The sequence below is a fragment of the Macaca nemestrina genome, chromosome 15 (assembly GCF_043159975.1).
Source record: "Macaca nemestrina isolate mMacNem1 chromosome 15, mMacNem.hap1, whole genome shotgun sequence".
NCBI classification, from domain to species: Eukaryota; Metazoa; Chordata; class Mammalia; order Primates; family Cercopithecidae; genus Macaca; species Macaca nemestrina.
Genome location: NC_092139.1, coordinates 113,037,568 through 113,059,357, shown reverse-complemented (window position 1 = coordinate 113,059,357; position 21,790 = coordinate 113,037,568). Strand labels below are relative to the sequence as shown.

At 49.7% G+C, this 21,790-nt stretch overlaps 1 protein-coding gene across 13 annotated transcripts in view; it reads right to left on the bottom strand.

Annotated features, from left to right (window-relative positions):
• Nucleotides 1–21,352, bottom strand: part of LOC105464287 (family with sequence similarity 118 member A) — a 32,712-nt gene extending 11,360 nt beyond the window's left edge. Inside the window, exons 1-5 of one of the 13 annotated variants that reach the window (XM_011712018.3) lie at nucleotides 21,079–21,352; nucleotides 20,258–20,335; nucleotides 8,705–8,760; nucleotides 7,686–7,941; nucleotides 3,399–3,620 (exon numbers count right to left, since the gene is read on the bottom strand). In XM_011712018.3, the coding sequence (XP_011710320.1) occupies nucleotides 3,399–3,620; nucleotides 7,686–7,941; nucleotides 8,705–8,751 (525 nt within the window). In that variant the 5' untranslated portion in view covers nucleotides 8,752–8,760; nucleotides 20,258–20,335; nucleotides 21,079–21,352. Of the gene's footprint in view, nucleotides 1–3,398; nucleotides 3,621–7,685; nucleotides 7,942–8,704; nucleotides 8,761–12,187; nucleotides 13,834–20,257; nucleotides 20,336–20,545; nucleotides 21,053–21,078 lie in introns of those variants that run through there. The other 12 variants (XM_071080739.1, XM_011712016.3, XM_011712022.3 and 9 more) reach the window with 12 other exon arrangements.
• Nucleotides 21,353–21,790: the final 438 nt, after the last annotated feature.

The window sequence follows — 21,790 nt, the reverse complement described above, 5'->3', positions numbered from 1 at the left end:
AGAAGAAAATACTGAAATTGGATCCATAGTTTTGAAACTTATCTTGGAAAGAATCAGAGAGACGCTTCACTTTACAATTACACCTTCAAAACCTAAGAGAAACTCGGCTGTGAGCCCTAGTTATTCCCGTCCTACGACAGTACAGTTACGCCTGTCAAACCTGAGAGAAGATCGGCTGTTAAGTGCCAGTCATGCGGGTTCCGTGATAGCAAAAGAGCTTCTTTAGCTGGGCTTGGTGGCTCATGCCTATAATCCCAGCTACTCAGGCCAAGGCCAAGACTTGAGCTCAGGAGCTCAAGACCAGCCTGGGCAACAAAGTCAGACCCCGTCTTGGGGGGGGGAAAAAAAAGGAACTTATTTAAAGACAGTTACATAGAAAATGTCTTTAACACTTGAGATTACAGCAAACTGTTAAGAATGATTACTTTAGTTGGGTTATGGGGACTTTCACTTCTACGTTATATGTTATATTTTAATTACTGCTATTTCTGTATTACTTCTACACACCCAGGAAAAAAAAAAAAATATATATATATATATATATATGGGGAAAAGTGTTTATCAGATAGCTAAGTACATTCCTTTCAGTTCAAGATACAGAACACAGGACCTGATAAAGATGCCCATCAGGTCACTGTCAAGTTGTCTGCACCCAGGGCCCGTGCAGCAGCAGGTGGAAGGGACACAGACACCCACAGCCCTGCTGCTATCACTGGGCGGTAGCCAGCTGGCAGTTCTGTTTATGCAACTGTCTATCTGTTTCCAACAGCAAGCCTCAGCAGTGGGGACCGTGTGGCTGAGACGCAGAGAGCAGGTGTCCACCTCATGGCACTGCCGGCAGGAATGGGTGCCTTGGTCCTGCCCGTTCCCCTCAGGCGGCCCTGCCCCTGCGTCCACCACCCCGTGCAGAAGGGGACCAGGGGCTGTAGCCGAGCCCAGCCCTCACACAGACACTGACGTCTGGAGGAAACATCATCTCTGCGTAATTCAGTTTCTTCGTACACAGAGCGGGGCCAGGGCCTTCCCTCACAAGGCAGCCCAGACAACACAGGCAGCAGTGTTAGTTATGAATAACATAAGCAGACCCAGAAAAGTCGCAAGTGTGTCACAAAAGAAATATCAATAGTCACGTGAAACTATGCTCAACCTTTAGTAACAGAAGAAATCAATGTTGAAAATTTTCAGCTATCAAATGGACAAAGCATATTTCATTTTGTTTTTTAATAACACCATGTGTTGGCAAGATACAGGAAATGGACACTCCCACACACAGCCGCTACCAGGAGTGTAACTGGCGCCCGTTCTGGAAAACAGTTTGGTAATTTACATCATCAGTCTTTAAAATATTCATACCTTTTGACCATAAAGCTCTTATAGGAATTGACCTTGAAAATAGGACATAAAAGTATGAGGACCCTGTAGTGTTATTTGTAACTGTAAATACATGCTAACTGATACAGTTTGGACCTTTGTCCCCACCCAAGTCTCATGTTGCATTGTGATCCCAGTGCTGGAGGTGGGGCCTGGCAGGAGGTGCTTGGATCATGAGGCAGGATCATCCCTCATGGCTTGCTGCCATCTTCGTGATAGTGACTTCTTGAGAAATCTGGTCACTTAAAAGCATGTGGCACCTCCCCCCTGCCACTCTCTCTGTTGCCATGTGACATGCCTGCTCCCACTTTGCCTTCCGCCACTCCTGGAAACTTCCTGAGGCCTCCCCGGAAGCAGACGCTGCTATGCTTCCTAGACAGCTGTGGAACTGTGAGCCAATTACAGCTCTTTTCTTTATATATTACCCAGTCTCAGGATTTTTTTTGTTTTTCTTTTGTTTTGTGTCTGTTGCCCAGGCTGGAGTGCAGTGATCTCAGCTCACTGCAACCTCTGCCTCCCAGTTCAAGCTATTCTCCTGCCTCAGCCTCCTGAGTAGCTGGGATTGCAAGTGCGTGCCACCATGCCTGGCTAATTTTTGTATTTTTAGTAGAGATGGGGTTTTGCCATGTTGGCCAGGCTGGTCTCGACCTCTTGGACCTGAAGGGATCCACCTGCCTTGGCCTCCCAAAGTGCTGGGATTACAGGCGTGAGCCACCACACCCGGCCTCGGGTATTTCCTATATAGCAGTGTAAGAATGGCCTAATACGCTAACAACAGAGGCAGGATAACAATTTTAATTTAGTATTATAATCTTATTGCCATTTAAATCATGCTTTTTAAAAATGCTTAATGACAGGAACATAGTAATATAGTTTATAATATTAATATAATTATAATATAATCACAGTCCATAATATAAAGGAAAAAAATCAGGATTAAATCTTTGCATATATTACAATCGCAATTTGTTTAAAAAAAATTCACAGTAGGCCGGGCCTGGTGGCTCAAGCCTGTAATCCCAGCACTTTGGGAGGCCGAGACGGGCGGATCACGAGGTCAGGAGATCGAGACCATCCTGGCGAACACGGTGAAACCCCGTCTCTACTAAAAAATACAAAAAACTAGCCGGGCGAGGTGGCGGGCGCCTGTAGTCCCAGCTACACAGGAGGCTGAGGCAGGAGAATGGCATAAACCCGGGAGGCGGAGCTTGCAGTGAGCTGAGATCCGGCCACTGCGCTCCAGCCCCAGCGACAGAGCGAGACTCCGTCTCAAAAAAAAAAAAAAAAAAAAAAAAAAAAAAAAAATTCACAGTAATAGGACTGTGGCTGATTTTGCTTTTCTTTATTATTTTCTTTACTGTCCACATTTCCTCAAATGACCATAATGAATAAATGCAGATGAGAAATGCTTACATACTACAGGACAGAACACATAAAGAAAATAAGAGCAATTTGGGCAGAGCTGGTGGCTTACACCTGTCACCCCAGCCCTCTGGGAGGCTGAGGCAGGAGGATTACTTGAGCCGCAAGTTCAAAGCTGCTGTGCAGTATGAGTTATGATTGTGCCACCGCACTCCAGCCTGCGTGACAGGGCAAGACCCTGTCTCTGAAAACACAAAATAAGAGCAGGAAAGAGAAGTCCTGAGATGCACGCAACACTGCCCCATCAGTTCCCAGCTGCCCTGCGGAGGCCGGCTCAGCCTTTTACGTCCTAGCGTCTTGTTTTCCGATGGAGCACAGTATCCCGGAGGATGCCAGTGTGCCACCTCCCATTCCTACTTTTTTTTTTTAAGAGAAAGGGTCTCGCTCTGTCACCCAGGCTGGAATAAGTGGCATGATCACAGCTCATTTCAGTCTGGAACTCCTGGGCTCAAGCAATCCTCCCACCTTGGCGTCCCCAGTAGCTGGGACTGCGGGCAGGCACCACCACGCCTGGCTACTTCATTATTAATTCACTGCTATGAGTGAAAGCTGCTCCTAACCACAGAGCTCCCACACCGGTGGCTGCCCGCAGCCCCAGCCCGTACCTTGGTCTTGTCCTTCAGGTCCAGAGACTCCATGGGCTTGCTCTGCTGCTGCCCAAAGATCTCCAGCAGGTTGTCGTAGTTGGTGGTCAGGACCATGGTGCCCCTGTCCATCAGGCGGAGGATCGACTGCAGCACCAGAGGGTTCTGGATGTGCTGCTCCAGGTTGTCAAACACCTCCATCAGGCAGTCCTGGAAGAAGTTGGGCTTGGTGTCGCCTGTGCGCTACAAAAAGGTGGAATGACAGTTACAAAAACATCAGCTCTTAACTACTGAGCAGCTAAGCAGGCCATGTTCTGGGTGCCAGAGATACAGCAGCTGAAAACAAAGAAAATCTGGCTTCACAGAGTGCACTGAAACTCCAGAGCAGGGGGCAGGCAACGCACACGTGTAGCACGCCACCGGTGACGCTGCCATGGGAAAGCACAGCAGAGACGGGGCAGGCGCTGTCGGGGGAAGAGTAGACAGGACCAAGGCACTAGGGAAGCCTCTCTGAGAAGAGGGCATCTGAACAGGGCCCTGAGGAGGTGAGGGCTCATGGAAAATGTTCTAAGCAGAGGGAAGAGCAAGGGCCACAGCACTGAGGTTATGGCTCAGGTACATCCCAGGTCAGCAAGAGGCCACTGAGGCAGGAGAGGAGTGAGGGGAAGGGTCGGCAGCAGAAGCAGATGACCTGGGTCTTGAAGACCACGGTAAAGACTCTGGCTTTCCCTGCAGAGTCCCAGTTTTCTCTTTCTCGGTGGCATATGAAACAGCGTGTCTTCATGGCACCTTCAGTGAGGTGGGAGGCAGTGTTTCTTTTCTTTTTTTTTTTTTTTTTTTTGAGATAGGGCCTTGCACTGTTGTCCAGGCTGGAGCACAGTGGTACCAGGATGGCTCACTGCAGCCTCCAACTCGTGGGCCCAAGCGAGCTTCCCACCTAAGCCTCCCAAGTAGCTAGGGCCACAGGTGCCACTGCCACACCCAGCTCACTCTATTTAAAACTAATAATAATAATTTCATCTTTTATATTATTTCATCTTTCATTTTATTATTTTATGTTTTGAGACAGTCTCACTCTGTCACCCAGGCTGGAGTGCAGTGAGTGGCACGATCACGGCTCACTGCAGCCTTGATCTCCCAGGCTCAAGTGATCCTCCCACCTCAGCCTTCCAAGTAGCTGTGACTACAGGTGCACGCCATAACACCTAGTTAATTTTTTTTTTTTTTTTTTTTTGAAACAGTCTTGCTCTGTCACCCAGGATGGAGTGCAGTGGCGTGATCGTGGCTCACTGCAACCTCCCCTCCCGATTCTCCTGCCTCAGCCTCCCAAGTTGCTGGGACTACAGGTGTGCACCACCACACCCAGCTAATTTTTGTATTTTTAGTAGAGATGGGGTTTCACCATGTTGGCCAGGCTGGTCTCAAACTCCTGACCTCAGATGATCCATCTGCCTCAGCCTCACAAAGTTGTGGGATTACAGGCGTGAGCCACTGTACCCGGCCTAAAATTTTTTTTATTTGTTGTACAGACGAGGTCTCGCCATGTTGCCCAGGCTCATCTTGAACTCCTGCCCTCAAGTGATCCGCCCACCTTGGCCTCCCAAAGTGCTGGAATTACAGGCATGAGCCAGCACACCCGGCCCGTAGTGCTGCATATACTCTGAGAGACACAAGAGGATCAGGACTGAGACCTGGCCTCCAGAGGCAGCCTCAGTGATCACCGGTGGCCTTGACAGGAGCTGCCTCCAAGGGGCCTTGAGAGCCAAAGCCTGGCTGGCATGGCTTCAAGAGAAAAAAGAAGGGCTGGCAACAGCAGATGCAGCAACCATGCTGCAGAGCTTTGCTGGAGGGGACAGAGAGGCGGGGCAGGGGCTGGCTTGGGAGGACACGGGGTCCCCCCTGCCTGGCTCCCAGCCTCACTATCACCCTCTGCCTCGGCACCTGGGCATCACAATCCCTCCCCTCGCCCTCTGGGCCTGTTCGTGTTGCTTGGCCGGCACAAGAAACCCAAGACTCACAGGTTCCCACTCATGGCCTCAGCCCTTCTGACTCTCCCACCCCCGCAAACCCTCCCACTGCCCCCAGTGGGTCTGCCGTCAGCCAGCCCCACATCTCCATCCTCTCCTGGGAAGACTCACCTTCTCCCCGACCCGAGACCTGGCTCTGCGCATCCCTGAGATCCCTCCCGGGGGGCTCCTCTGCACTCCCTGCACGGATGAAGGTGAGGGCTTGGCTCCAGGCTCCCTGGAGTCTCTCCAGCTGTGCTGTCATAATTTGGGGTGATTCTCACGTCCACTTGGATGATTATTCCTGGGATCATGGCCTCTAAATTCCACCCATCACTCTTCTCCCATGGTCCTGGCCCATCTCAGCCATCCACACCACGGCCCCCCAGGCCTCATCATCACCAAGACCTGGATCCTTTCCAGAACCTCTGGGCCAGCTTCCCCTGTCCAACCACTCCCATCTGCCCACCTCTCTAGCACTTGGCTCCCAGGGAAACTTCAAGCCCACTGAGGCCCGTGAGCTACTGACCCCACTACCACCGACCAGTCACTCGCTGCCCTGCTGTCCTGCCTTCTTCCATTGAGCAGCTTAGAGTCTACAATGGATCACTACAACTTCCCCAAATACACTTGCAAGCCCCTCGCCCTTCTCTGGCATTGCTGGAATTCCTGATGCAACCAACTCTCGGCTTCCTCCGTGCCTGTTCTCCAACTCTCAACACAGCTGTGTCGACGGCCTCACCTCAACACTTCCTGATGGAGGTTTTCAAAAACACGCAAAAGTGAGCAGAAGAGCTGAATGACGCTCAACTATCTGTTTTCAAGACAAACGATTCTCATTCTAGACAAACGGCCTCTCTTCACGTGAAGGACAATGAGGGCCCTCAGAGCTGCCCAGCGACCCCACTACCCTTCCCTGCCCTCCCTTCAACTCCTCCCTTCTCCTTCCTAGGAAGGGTGAGCAAAAGTTGTCTGTAAGAGCCAGAGAGGAACTATTTTAGGTCTTGTGGGCCATAAAGTCTCTCTTTTAACTACTCACCTCGGCCTGGAGGCATGAAAGCAGCCACATACTATAGTAAATGAAAGGGTGTGGCTGCCTGTCAGAACCTCATTTGTAAAACCAGGCCCAAACAAGGCCATAAATTTCCAACTCCTGGCCTGTGATGAGAGTTCTCCCTTATTAATAAAACATCCACGTGTGGCACAGTCACCTAACTAAAAACACTCCTCAAGCTCTGGCAAAGCTAGGTGCAGCCCTAGGTAAAACTGGCCAATGAGATGAAACAGAAGTGGTGTATGTGACTTCGGTGGCGGCCCTTGAAGCCCTCACTTCCTCCCCTCCCCGCGCTTCCCTCCTGCACGCACTCCCTGCGCACGCATGCCATTTACAGCTGCCCACAGAGCACCAGACAGAAGCTGCCTGCTGAGGGTGGCAGAGCCAGCAAAGAGGAGCCCTGCCCAGCCACCGTTTTCTCCTCGGGCTGCCCACCCGGGTCTCCAGGTGGGAAGTATAAAGGTGCTCACATGAAGCCATGTGGTTTAAGGTCTCTTTTCACAGTCAACCTCAACTCTCCACTCTCCTTGGTGACAAGCTCTCTTTTCCCTGCTCTCTCCTCTGTTCAAACCTCCAACATCTCCTCCTCTCAGATGGTGACTGTGCCTCTTCAGTAAATACAAGAGTAGAAGAAGACAGCACCTGCCAAGAGCCCCAGCCAGGGTCCAGCTTCCCAGCCTTTATGCCCACACCTGGGCTGACCTGGGACAACAATGGCCTGCCGCACCTCCCCCTGCACCAGACCCATCGGCCCCAGGGCCTCACTCAGGAATAGCTCCTGCATCATCAGTGCTTCTCCTCTCGACTAGATCATCTCCACCGCAGACAAAGAAGCTGGAACTTCTCCCATCTTCAAATGTTTTCTAGGAAGCACTTGTCATCTGAAGAAATATGGCTGGCCTGCTTACACCAAACATGCCTAAGGGATATCCCTTTACTAAGTGAACATACAATCCCAAGGTTCATACTGAGTGCAGCTGGACCATCTCCCTGAGACCATCTCACACAGTCAGGCTCTAATTAATAGGAGTTACTTTAGGAGCCCCACACTGCACTGTGCCTGGCATTCCCTCAATTTTAAAAGACGACACTCCAATGGACTCAAGGATTTCTGGCTCATCAGCCTGACTCTGCTGAACACTGAACGCGTTAGGCCTGCAGAGTTTAACATTAGGTTCACAGACTCATCCAGCCTGGTGCAGAACCAAGCTGTCCCCAAGAAACCAGAGGTACTTGTCTGACACTTACAGGTGACATCTTCCGGATCAGATCATGGGCGACAACCAACAGGTCCCGGTCCTTTGTCACTTTCCTCCGGAAGTCGGCGACGTCTCCGGGGTGCAGCACCTCCAGCTGCTCTGCAGCCTCAATGACGGCCTCGATGCAGCTTCTCCACGAGCAAAGGGCAGGGATTCCCGGGGCCACTGCTGCGCTGACACCAGTCCCAATAACCAGGAGCAGCTCCTGAGGCTGTTTCCGGATGAGGCTTTTTAAAAACTTTCTACTTGAAAACAAGGAAGCGAGAGAACGAAAGTCAAAGCGGAAACATTGCAAATACAAAGTCTGGAACTCTCTGTGAGTTCAGGCCTTGTGCTGTACACACACACACACACACAGAGTCCCCTCTTACACTGCGGGGAGTCAGCCTGTGTATCCTTCTCCGTGTATTTATTTCACGTTCTACCCTTATTCCTTAAAGGATGTGGGACAGCTGTGTCTCATGCGTCTTAAGTTGCCCAGTGTTAAGCTCATGTTTAAGTGATACATATTTGTGAAACAGAAGTTCAGCAATTTTCATTCCTTTGAAGCTGCACACAGCTTATGAACACAAATGATGATGACAAAATGACCCTTCCTTGCAGTGACGGATAAGAAAGTTACTGGCAAATGCTGGTTTTCTGCCGCCCACCATTCCCAAACCATTCTACAGTAAGTGCCTCTTTATCGTGCTTTACTTTACAGCAAACACAGCCTGCTGTCCATCTGTAGTCAAAGAGTTCTTTCTGAGGAAGCCTGACACTGCCAGTTCTAGACGTGACCCCTCTAATGACATGTTGCTTGGTTTGGAGACTGGGCAGAAAACTGCCTACTGGAATGTTCCTTACATTGAAGTCAAGGGTGGAAAATGGCCCTCAAGGTTCCCTCATGCCCCAGTATTTCCATTTCACTTTGGCCTTTGCAGGTACTAAAGAACAGGTACGCAGACTCCCGACAGATGCTAGATGAAGTCAGTGAAGCTGCTTGAAGGCAGAGCTGTCTTTAATTACCTGGATTTTTGTTCACTTCTATTTGTTGTCTTCTCCACTGAATCCATCTGTGAATTCTGAAGGGAAAAATTAGTCAGAAATGACTTCTATTTCCCAGGTCAAAGTTTTTATTTGTACCCTGGAAGAGAGTTAAGGCTAGAATTAAAATCGAAGGTCCTCGATCTTTATTTAAATTAGAATATCTGAAAAATGTCATATGCAAATGACACACATCCAAAATGTTTCCTAAGCCACCATTCCTCGTCTCACGTGACTCATCAGGCTAGCTGGACTCTCGCTGTTGGAAAACGCACACACAGGCGCAGATGGAGGGGTGGGCCCCGTGGGCTCCAGGCTGGGGGTTTCGCTGTCTCTTGGGACACCGCTCTAGAAGAATTTCCAGTGCACATGAAAACAGATGACTTATCACAGAAGCAAAACACAGTAACCAGCACAACAAAGCGAAGCCAAAGGTGGTTTTGCAGAGGAAGCCAACGAGTGCTCTAAGGCGCACAGCACTGGGCTGGAGCATGGCCCTTTCTCAGCATCAGCACCCGCTCCAAGGCACCAGTCCTCCCCTCAGCCTTACTGAAATCCAGTCGAAAGAAGTCATCCAAGTAAAAAGCCAATTCTTACCTTATATAAAAATAGAAATCCCAAACCATCTGGGTCTCTATCACCAAGCTATCTCCATATTCCTTAGTTTTTCCAAAATCAGACCAGATGTGGTAATCCCAGCTTGTAATCCCAGCATTTTGGGAGGCCAAGGCGGACTGCTTGAGCTCAGGAGTTCAAGATCGGCCTGGGCAATACATTAAGATCCTGTCTCTATAAAAAATTTTTAAAAATTTGCCGGGCATGGTGGTGCATGCCTGTAGTCCCAGCTACTAGGAAGGCTGAGGTGGGTGGGTCGCCTGAGCCTGGGAGGTCGAGACTCCAAGGAGCTGTGGCCATGTCACGCCACCCCAGCCTGGGCAAGAGTGAGACCTCGTTTCAAAAATAAAAAATAAAAATTTTCCAAAATCACATTTTACCCCAATTCTAGAAATAATACCTACAGTAAGCAAGGAAAAAGACAGAAAAATAAAGTTTTGCCTCTAATCCTATGGCCTCTGAGCATTAACTGTTAACATTTATATATTCTCTCTACTCTCTTTTAAAATTGTTTACAAGGGAGGCTGAGGCAGGAGAATATCTTGAACCCAGGAGGTGGAGGTTGCAGTGAGCTAAGATCACGCCACTGCACTCCAGCCTGGGCAACAGCGCAAGACTCCGTCTCAAAAATAAATAAACAAACAAAAGTGTTGACATCATTTGAGAACACAGTGCATATCCTACTTTTTCATGCATTAAAATAAATATATCTCCCTTATGTTATTAAAAACTATTCATAAATGTAAGTGTAATGTACATGTATGTGTCTTACTGACACATCTCTCATGCAGAACGTCAGTATAACACTCTGACGACCAACTTGGTGCACAAAGCCTGTATATTGTGAAATTACTTATTTAGGAGAGATTTCTGAGAAGAACTGCTGAGTTAGAGAGTATGAACACTGTAAAGTATCTTAGCACACACTACCAAACCGCTTTCCAGAAAAGTGGTCAGCAGAACGCGTCGGGGCTTGCTTTGCCACATCCGAATCAGCACTGACTGAAAATTACTTCGGCAGAGTACGGTGGCTCACATCTGTAATCCCAGCACTTTGGGAGGCTGCGGCGGGAGGATCCCTTGAGCCCAGAAGTTCAAGTCCAGCCTGGGCAACATCATGGGGAAACCCTATCTCTACAAAAAGTACAAAAATTAGCCAAACATGGTGGTGCTCATCTGTAGCCCCAGCTACTTGGAAGGCCAAATGGTAAAATCACCTGAGCCCAGGAGGCTGAGGCTGCAGTGAACCACGAGTGTGCCACTGCACTCCAGCCTGGGCCGCAGAGTGAGACCCTGTCTTAAAAGAAAAAGAAAAAAAGGAGAAGAAGGAGAAGGAGGAGGAGAAGGAGAAGGAGGAGAAGGAGGAGGAGGAGGAGGAGAAGAAAAGAAGAAAGAAAGGAAGAAAAAGAAAAATTACCTTTTTTTTTTTTTTTTTTAAGACGGAGTCTCGCTCTGTCGCCAGGCTGGAGTGCAGTGGCACAGGCCCACACCACCACATCCGGCTATTTTTTGTATTTTTAATAGAGATGGGATTTCACCATGTTAGCCAGGATGGTCTCGATCTTTGACCTCATGATCCGCCTGCCCCGGCCTCCCAAAGTGCTGGGATTACAGGTGTGATCCACGGCGACTGGCTGAAAAATCACTTTTTCACATGTGTACTCTTCACTCGCACACACACACCCCGCCACTAGAATCAGGCCATCAAAAGTAATTTTCCAGGGTAAGGAAACAAGGCTTAATCAGTCCATAAGCATCATTAGATCGCAGAGCTAAATGGGATCCTGGTTATTCCCTGAAAATGTACACAACTGCCTAAGTCCATGCATACATTTTCCCAGGGAGAGTTCACAGCTTCCATCAACTCCCAAACATGTCTGCGACCTTCCCCCAGATGCCAAGAAACCACAGTCCACAGGCAAAGAAAGCCAGGCTCACGGATGCCTGTGACCTGCCCCAGGGAAAGGCTGGCAGTCCAGGCCCTAACACTGACCCTTCTTCCCGCCGAGGAGTTAACACCAATCATCAAACTCATCGTTTTTGTTTTTTTAATCACTAGATACTTTCTAAGGAAAGTAACATGTTGAGTTTCTCCACTGTGTAACAGAATCCCTCCACCATATGTTAATAATATAAGCAACTCTGGACCCCATCCCTGAGATTTCAATGACTGATTTAACTGTTCACCAATCCTCAGTTTTACCAACTATAAAACATGGATTCTTGCTAATGCGCTGAGTTTGGAAAGCTCAGGCCTCTGTATGAAAGTGCTCTGAAAGTTGGAACTGCTGAGTCCAACAGCTCAGGCTCTGGCCTGTGGAGGAGGCTGCCCGGCACTTCCCTTCCTGGCCTCCTGCTGCGGGGCAGGACTCAGGAGCCACTCCTGTTCAATCCTATTTGGAAGGGGACGATAATAGGGCTCATCAGCTGACTAATCCAAGTGCCCCCACTCCTGCCCCCCACAAAATCATCCACATCGCTTCCAAATAGTTACTCCTCCCTGTCTATGAGAAGGGCTTGTTTAGCTCAGCCTTCTGTACATGACATTTTAGAATATTTTTTAAACACATACTGGTCAACCAGTGACCTAAAAAAACCACATGCCCAAAACTGTTACCACAGTAAAGAACTTTCAAAATCTACCTCTAGTTCTTTCAACTACTGTTCAACTGCTTTTGATTCTCCATATATATGCGATTATGGTTACAAATTCAAAACCTAAATATTGCATTTACACATCTTCAAAAACAGTATGAACAAATTAAACTTTTGCAGGCTATATTTAACTCCGAAATTAAGTGATTTCAAAGTTTCCCAAAAGAACAAGGTATCACTATTCCTAACACTTACATAACAGGCCACAGCTTGCACTCCTGGGTGGTTTGTGGCTGGCTTAAGTGCTCCAAACCTCTCTCTCAGCCTGAACTGCAAGTCTGGTACTGGCTCCTCAGACAGTATTTCAAACAGAACCACACAGAGTTCAACCTCAATAGGCAGATGGGAAGTACCCAATTATATAAAAACTCAACACAGTAACTCTGCAACCTCAACTGCACAGTTGCCCATATTTAGACATTTACAGTTCATTATCACACTACATGTTTAAAGACATTACCTCATTTCCTGTTTTACAGCAGCATAAACATCAGAGTCAAATCTCACAATAACCTAGAAATTACCCTAAATCTCCCCCTTGTTTTTAAATCAAAATCCAAGTAAGGTGATCTCCAAAGCACTCAGCACCAGGTCCTCGAAGTTTCAGCAGGACAGCAAGCTCCAGGGTTCTGCTCCCATCCAGACACCATCTAAGCCAATCAGATCCTAGACAACAGTAACAAAACCCTTTGGAGGCCTTTCAGACGCTGCATCTCTTGGTTTCCTTGGTGACTATGTTGTCAGCATGGTTTGCAGGCCCAGAGCCAAGTCATTATAGCAACCCTTCTCTTTTTTCAAGGACCTATCAGCATTTCTGAAAGCAAAATCTGGCCCCAGCAGAGATTCTTATAAGCAGTTCCTGTCTTTTTTAATCCAAAGCCAAAGTCTTACCAGGATGCTATCTGCTTAGAACTTGAGATCACTAGCATTTTATAAACTAGCACAGAGTAGCCAGAGACGGTCGTATTCTTCAATCCCTGGCATCCAGCACTACATAAACGTTCATCAAACAGAGTTCAATGCAAAATATAAGCTACCAAAATCGAACTTGTTATTTACAGGCAGTAAAACAAAGTACCTCACAACCCTACTGTAGGAGGATGTTAATGGCCCCGCCCCTCTCATGCCTGCTGGCAGCCACACCCTTCTACAGCCCCTCACAGACTCCAGGCTTAGCCACATGACTTTCGGGCCACTGAGATATCAGCAAATGGGATAATGGGAAGCAAGTACAAGTCTGACACACCCTTTACCACAGAGCCTGTCCCAGTGGAACTCTGCCCTGCCACTCAGTGGGCAGCCGAGGTACCATCCACCAACACAAAAGCAAGGCTGCCCTGGGCCACAACTGTATGAGTGACCCCAGCGAGCCTGGCAGAAGAACCTGCTGGGCCGGGACCTGGGCCTGGGCCTGGCGCTGAGCTAGCAAATAGGCTGTGGCTGTCTAAACCCTGGTGGGACAGGGAGAAGCCCAGAGTGCCAAAGAAAACAGAGCAGACAGACGAATGAACCAACATCACGACAGTCTGTGGGGAGAGGGGAATGTGTGTCAAGAACTGTAATGATTAAAAGTGGCATAACAAAAAAACCTTAAATTACTCGCTTTCCATTACAAGCTATATTTTCACTTAACAAGCACAACCATCAACTGGAAGTGTCAAGATTGTGGGATCCTCAAAAGTATCCTTTAAGAAAACTTTTTTTCTTTTTTTTTGAGACGGAGTCTCGCTCTTGTTGCCCAGGCTAGAGTGCAATGGCACAATCTCAGCTCACTGCAACCTCCACCTCCTGGGTTCAAGCAATTCTCCTGCCTCAGCCTTCCAAGTAGCTGGGATTACAGGCACACGCCACCATGCCCGGATAAGTTTGAGGTTTTTTAGTAGAGACAGGTTTCACCATGTTGGTCAGAGGCTGGTCTCGAACTCCTGACCTCAAGCGATCCACCTGCCTCAGCCTCCCAAAGTGCTAGGATTACAGGTGTGAGCCACTGCACCCAGCCAAGCTTAATTTCTTTCTATAAACAGATGATCACATGGGCTTTGAGCAGTTTCAAAAAGCAGGGAGATAAAGAGTGTTCAAGCAGCATCTGATTACAATGAAGCAAGAGGGACTCAGAGTAAACATATGCTCAAACTACATCCATCTCACACAGGAGTGAGTGGTATCACGTTTATTCGGCAAAGTTTCCGAATGCTGACCTTTAACTCACCTGTAGTCAACCCACAGAGTGATAAAAAAATGAACGCAGAATTTGCAAAGAAAGTCAGACAAAGTCGCTGTGACTACAAATGAGTTGATTTATGTTGAGCCCTTAGAGCAAAGCCCAGCAACACAGTAGGCTATTAGTTCCAATATTACTACTGCCACTGTTACAAAAGTGCCTCACACTAAGAAACCATTTATAAATGTGCTACTGACAGGAGACAAGAGGCTTGGAAATACTAAATTTCATCTGTGTAGCCAGGGTGGATTTTAAGGACTGGAATGTCCTTAAAGGAGGCCAGAATCTATCCACTGCATTCTGACTATACCAAGGCAGGTCTGGAAGATGGGGAGCCTTCAAGCAAGCCCTTCCCAGCATGACCCTCAGCATGACAGATGACTGCATGCCATGGAAGCTCAATGGCCAGACCCTGCTCATTAATATCCTCCTCTCCCTTCATTCTAGATACGATTCCCACAAACTTCCTTTTTCACAGCAATCAGGTCTCCCATGTAGGCTTGGGAGAGGCGGAAGAGTGTGGCAGCAGAAATCACTGAGCAAGGCTGGGTGTGGAGGCTCACACCTGTAATCCCAGCACTTTGGGAGGCCAAGGCGGCCGAATCACCTGAAGTCAGGAGTTCGAGACCAGCCTGGTCAACATGGTAAAACTGTGTCTCTAATAAAAATACAAAAATTAGCCGGGTGTGGTGGTGCGCACCTGTAATCCCAGCTACTCTGGAGGCTAACACAGGAGAATCGCTTGAACCCGGAAGGCAGAGGTTGCAGTGAGCCGAGATCGTGCCACTGCACTCCACGCTGGGCAACAGAGCAAGACTCCATCTCAAAAAAAAAAATCACCGAGCAACTGAGCAACAGTCTTCAAGCACATGTGGCAGTCATATTTCCAACCACAAATGAATCATCTGCGACCTAGCTGACAGGTGAGTGTGATTAGCATGACTAGGTTCACCTGCACTGGAAACAAGGCACAAATGGGCAAAAAATTAAGCTTCTGGAACTGCAAAGGAGAGGCTTAGTCTCGAAACCACAACAACTCCACCTGAAGCAGCATTAGGACTAAGGTGGAGAAAACACAGGACCTGGAGACAAGGAGACGCCACCCTTTCCCCAGCCAGGTAGACCTCTCTAAACCTGTTTCTCTAAACCTGTCTCTTAAATGGGAATTCCAACATGCACAGGACCGACTGGACTGCTGCAGACTTGCAAGGGAGACGCATACCTGAAAGGTGCTCAATAAAGCGCACAATCTGTTACTCAACCGCCTCACGCCAGCACTTTTCCAAAGCAGTCACCACAACTACTTTCAATGTAATCATGGTTCTGGTAAAACTTAATTTCAGCCATTACTAATAATAAGGGATCTTCAGGATGAGTTATTTTCTTCAATTTACAGAAAATACGAACCCTTAATCTGAACGCACTCCACTTAACCAATCACTTTTTATTCCGTTGAACTTAATGGAAAAAATGTCTTATTTTGTAACGATGGAAATAAGTTAATTGGATTCCTGAAACCAGTCCCACCAAATAGAGCTGCTTGGACATACAGGAAAACAGCAAAACCTACCACTAGAAAAACAATCTAATTCAAATTTAGTTTAACTTGGTCACAAATTAATTCAAAGAGCAACATTAATTACTGCCACTTTTTCAGCCCTTAATAGAGATTCAAGGGAAAATGCTAAGCGTTTTAACGCACTATCTCAGTTAACCCTCTCAATAACCCAATGAGGTGGTGACTATGACCCACAACCTGGCCAAGGCCAGCACCGAACCTTTCCAACAGGCCAGCCCCAAGTTGTGTGTTACATATTCTTGCGCCTTCCCTCCTAACATCAGTGCAGCTTGAAATGGCAAACAAATATACCTGATATTTTACAGGGAACTCTGCCATCCACTAAAACATTCAACGTTTTACATACAGTTTGTCCACCAGATGGGACACATTAACTCAAATAAACGTGTTACTTAACAAGCCAATGTTAAAACATGCCAAGACAGAGGCCAGGGGCTTATGGACCCACCTGCCTTTACCCCACCTCGAAAGGATACGTAAGACGTGTTCTAGAAGGTAAACCTTCAACAAAATTTAAAATGACAGAATTTCAGAGCGGGCAGGATCTTAAAGGTTACATGAAACCAAATGCCCTAATTTTTCAGAAGTGAAAATTGAGACTGAGAAGCAGTGACTTCGTCAACTTCCCCCACGGGGCTGGGAACAAGCTATAGAGTAACTCCTGGCTCATGTCCCATATTCTTCCCACTGGCCCGGGCATTGTCTGGTCCACTGTGACCCCAACACTTTAAGGCACTCATTTCTACCTCTGTACCACCAAATTGTTACAAATAAGGCACAGAGCTTTGTTTTCTATAGTTTTTCGTTCCCCAGAAATGCTGAAAGAGTTCCCATTAGGCAGACAGATGAGGCAGTAGGCAGAGCAGCCTCAGGAAAAAGACCAGCCCCGGGACAGTGTGCTTATCACCTAACTGTCCCTGTTAGCTTGGCGGGGTGGGAACAGATAAGGAGGGCCACATGGAGGAACAATGCCACCACTCAAGAGGAGGGCATTTTCCTGACAAGGAGACGCTGCAGGCTCCTTGGGGGAAGGAGTTAGGACATAGGAGCAAGAGCCTGGCCAACAAATCAGTACTGGCTGAAATCCTTACTACCTGGGCAAGGACTCATTCCTGAGACTATTTACCTTTTCTACAAAGAAAAGAATATCTTATACCTCCTAAGGTTGCTGGAAGCTTTAAATGGAATAAAAGAACAAAGCCTGGAACAGTGTACTTCCTACTGCACCCGAGATGTGTGACGGGGAATGCGGCCTAGATTTAATTAAAATTAAATAAAGCTAATTAAATAAAATTAAACAGCTCCGTCACATGAGTCATATTTTTGGTGGTCGGCAGCCACAAGCAGCCAGTGAATACTGGACAGCAGTCCTTACATCTGGGTTACCACAGGAAGTTCCACTGTGCAGTTATCCCAGAGTCTCTCTCTCCCTCACCTAACTCAAGACTTCAACAAACAAGTCCTGTAGATTTTTCTTCCTAATCTGTTTAATCCATACCGTCGGACGCAGTCTTTTTTTTTTTTTTTGAGACTGAGTCTGGCTCTGTCGCCCAGGCTAGAGTACAGTGGCTGGATCTCAGCTCACTGCAAGCTCCGCCTCCTGGGTTTATGCCATTCTCCTGCCTCAGCCTCCCGAGTAGCTGGGACCACAGGCGCCCGCCACCTCGCCTGGCTGATTTTTTGTATTTTTTAGTAGAGACGGGGTTTCACCGTGTTAGCCAGGATGGTCTCGATCTCCTGACCTAGTGATCCGCCCGTCTCGGCCTCCCAAAGTGCTGGGATTACAGGCTTGAGCCACCCCGCCCGGCCCCGTCTGCCACAGTCTTAAAAGCCTTCACAACTTGGCTGGGCACGGTGGCTCACACCTGTAATCCCACAGTTTGGGAGGCCGAGGCGAGTGGATCACCCTGAGATCAGGAATTTGAGACCAGCCTGGCCAACATAGTGAAACCCCGTCTCTACTAAAAATACAAAAAATTAGCTGGGCAAGGTGACGGGCACCTGTAATCCCAGCTACTTGGGAGGCTGAGGCAGGAGAATTCCTTGAATCTGGCAGGCAGAGGTTGCAGTGAGCCGAGACTGTACCATTGCACTCCAGCCCTGGCGACAAGAGCGAAACTCCATCTCAAAAAAAAAAAAAAGGCCCTCAGGACATGTCTAACACTGAAAAGCACCTGCTTCCAGTTCCAGACCCTCTAGTCCTCTAGTCCCACATAGTTGCCAGAGGGAAATTTCTGACACATCTGAACTTGTCTCCCCTCCAACAGCTTTCCATTTTGTTGAAATCTCTATTGTGTCTTCATCCTGTTTCCTGTCTTACTACTCCTAGAATCCTTGGAATCTCCAAAGTGCTGTCATTTTGTATGCTAATGAGCTGACTGACGCAGACAGGCCCTGGATAGCTTCAGAAGGGTGCTTATCACCAGAAAGACCAAGGCAGGATTAAATCCTTGGAACTTTCAGCCCCACCCACTAACCCGGGCAAGGGGGGGCTAAAGATTTTGTTGATCACCAAAGACCAACAGTTTAATTAAGCATGCCTACATGCTTTAGAAGTCTCCATAAAAGGCCCAAAAGGTCGGGTTCTGAGAACTTCCTGAGAGAAATAGAAACATGTGGAGGTTTTTGGAGGATGGTATGACCCGGGGAGGGCATGAAAGCGCTGCACAACATCCCCCACGCCTCACCCTATTCATCTTCTCATCTGTGTCCTTTGCAATATCTTTTATAACAAACCAGTAAACATGAGTGTTTGTGAGCTGTTCTACAGCAATGTTTTTGGTTTTTTTTTTTTTGAGACGAAGTCTTGCTCTATCTCCCAGGCTGGAGTGCAGTGTCACAATCTCTGCTCACTGCAACCTCAGCCTTCCAGGTTCAAGGGATTCTCGTGCCTCAGCCTCCTGAGTAGCTGGGATTACAGGTGCACACCACCATGCCCAGCTAATTTTTTGTATTTTTAGTAGAGATGGGGTTCTGCCATGTTGGCCAGGCTGGTCTCAAACTTCTGACCTCAGGTGATCCACCCACCTCAGCCTCCCAAAGTGCTAGGATTACAGGCATGAGCCACCGCAACCGGCAAATTAATCAAACCTAAGGAAGGGTCATGGGAACCCCAACTTGAAGCTGATGGATCAGAAGTTCCAGAGGCCCAGGCTTGTGACTGGTGTCCAAAGGGGTGGAGGGCAGTCTTGGGGACTGAGCCCTTAACTTGTGGGATTTGATGCTATCTCCAGGTAGACAGTGTCAGAACTGAATTGGAAGATACCCAGTTGGCGTCTCTTGCACAAACGATTGGCCACTTAGTGGTAGGGAGAAACCTCTCCCCACATTTGGTCACAGAAGACAACTCTGTTGATTGTTGTTGAGTGAGAGAATAGAAAAAGCACGTTGGGTGTTTTATCCACACACGGGTTCTCTTCAGGACCCCTAGCCCAGCATGGTCCTGGCCCACCTCGGAGACTCAACCTCTACTCACCCTACCCCACTGCATCCTGTGTGGTCATTAGTCTACAGTGATGAACACAGTCACCCTGAAGCACTAAGACGACCACAGGCCCTATGGTAATAGGACAAAAACCTCACTTAAAAGTTCAGTCCCCAGGCTCAGACAGGAAAGAGGAGGAACCAGTCTTCTGCGCCCGGGCTTTCAGCAGCTTAGCCCTGTTCCAGGAAGCCACAGTCCCCCACTACCACCGCCTTGGTCCAGGTCACCCCCATCTCTTATAGGGTCTTGCTTCCTCCAAAAAAGTCTCCCCAGCACAGCCATATGGATCTTTGAAAAACACACCAACTCCCGCCCCTCTGCTCCCGAAGCCCTTCAATGGTCACCCACTCCCTTGAAGTACCAAACCCTCCACTCAGCTTAAACTGGGCATGCTTTGGTCCTGACTGGCTCTCAGAATCACATCCTCCTTCTTGTCGCTCCCACCTCAAACCCAGCACTCTGCGAAAGTGCCAGCTTCTCCCATTCCAGGTCTCTACTGAGACACTTCCCTCACTTCTCCCCCCGACCACCTCCCACCTTCCTTCAGCTCAGCTGGATCATTTCTCGGGACAATGGCAGGGGCAGTCGTTCAAGAAAGGGCCAAGGGCACGGTGGGCCTCCGGGTGCAAAGCTGGGTTCTCTGCAGTTAGCATTCACTCCCACGCCACCTTCATTAGGTGCGCTCCAGCCACACCTCCCGCCTTCCAACACTGTGTGCTGTGCTATGGCAGAACCTCTCTGCCTTGTGACATACTGGCTGTCCCCTGGAACTTTGCCTGGAACGACCCTGGCAAACTTCTCTAGCTCAACCTTCAAGAATCAGCTCACCTGCTACTTAGCACCTCCTCCCCACGACTCCTAAACGCCCTCCTTAACACCCACTCCTTCCCCAGAATCCCACCCCTTCCCAGAGTCCCATGCCCACCCAGATGGGTTCCCTGTCAGCGGCGACACAGGTTCCTCCAGGTAAAACCGACCTACTTGTCTTATGCCCCGGGGTCCCTAGGCCCTGACATCAGGGACCGTGTCATCTCTATTTCCAGTGTCAATTCCTGAAGCCTATCAGGCATTCAAAAAAAAAAAAAAAAAAAGTTCCTTAAATGAAAACATTAAGAGGAATAAACAACCTAAAAGCGTCCCCATGTGCCCTAACTCACTCCCTCCCCGGTTCAGCCGCCCTCGCCCACTTCAGGTCTCCTGATCTATAGACTGTCCTGTGCGGCCACCTGAGTCTCAGCAGAGCATTTAAAGTTAAACCCGGCCCTGCACCTGTAGGCGCGGGGACCGCAGCTTAGGAGGTGGTCGTCGGGCGCGCTGTTACCATCTTAAGTTATCACCAGCCCTAGGAACACTTCCACCCACGCCCGGCAGGTCCAGGGACCTCAAGTTGGAGACACCTAGCCCTGAGATCAGGTCGGAGAGGGAGCCTCAGGGTGGGCGGCACGGGGGCCCGAGGTCTAGCGGGGCTAAGGACACTGGGACCCACGGCTCCCCCCAGGAAGATGCCCCGGGCCTGGGGGCTTCTGAGGAGGCTGCTGGAAGCAAGTCTCAAGGGAACCTCGAGAGTTTCCGGAACCAACAGTTCTCAGGGCCCACTAGCGGCCGGGGTCCTCAGGGGGTCTCGGAGTCCAGAGAAAATCTTGGGAGTTTCAGGGTTCGCGGGCCTGGAGGGGCAGGCGGATCCTGAGGGGGTCTCGGGGGCAGGGGCTCCAGGGGAAGAGCTGAGAGGGAGTCTTGGGGGTGGCCCCGGGGCCGAGGCGGATCCTGAGGAAGATGCCCGCGGGCCCGCCCCGCCCCCTCACCTGCGGCGCCTCCGAGACGCTGGTCCCAGCTCGCGCTCCCGACTCTTCACCTCCGCGGCCGGCTACGCCTCCGGGGTCTCTCGGCGGCCGCGCGCCCCTCACGCTGGGCGGGGCAAGGGGATGGTTCTCGGGGAGGGGACTGCACGGGCACGCGAGCTAGAAGCGAGAGCCAGAGCCAGAGCCAGAACCGGAGTCGGAGCCCGAGCGGACGCCACACCGCCTCCAGGCGCCCCTCCGCGTTAGCCGGCAGCGGCGCCGCCGCAAACCCTTCCCCCGCGCGCCCGCCCCCGCCGCGTGAACGTTCCGTCCCGAAACCAACGGCCAAGCCGCCGCCGGAGGCCCTTCCCCGGGAGAGGGCGGAGCCAGGACGCGCGCCCAACCCCGCCGCCAGAGCCACTGGCACCGCCCACCTGGGTGGTCACGGTCCCGCCCACCAGGGAGGCCACGCCCCCGGGGTATCCAGCGCAGGCGCAATCGGGGGCGCAGGTGAGGCCTTGGGCTGGGAGTCAGCGTCCCGCCCCCACCTGGCCCGGCGAGCAGCGCGTCGCGTTTCCTTATCTACAGAGTGGGGGCGGGAGCACTTTGCAGGGACGTGGCGAGCATCAAGTGCGTTCGGAAGCGCTCCTTTGCAGTTGCATCCTGCACCACACTTAGGCACAGCTTCTGTCCCCAACCCAAGACGGGCCTAGACCTGAGGCTAGTCTCCGTTCCC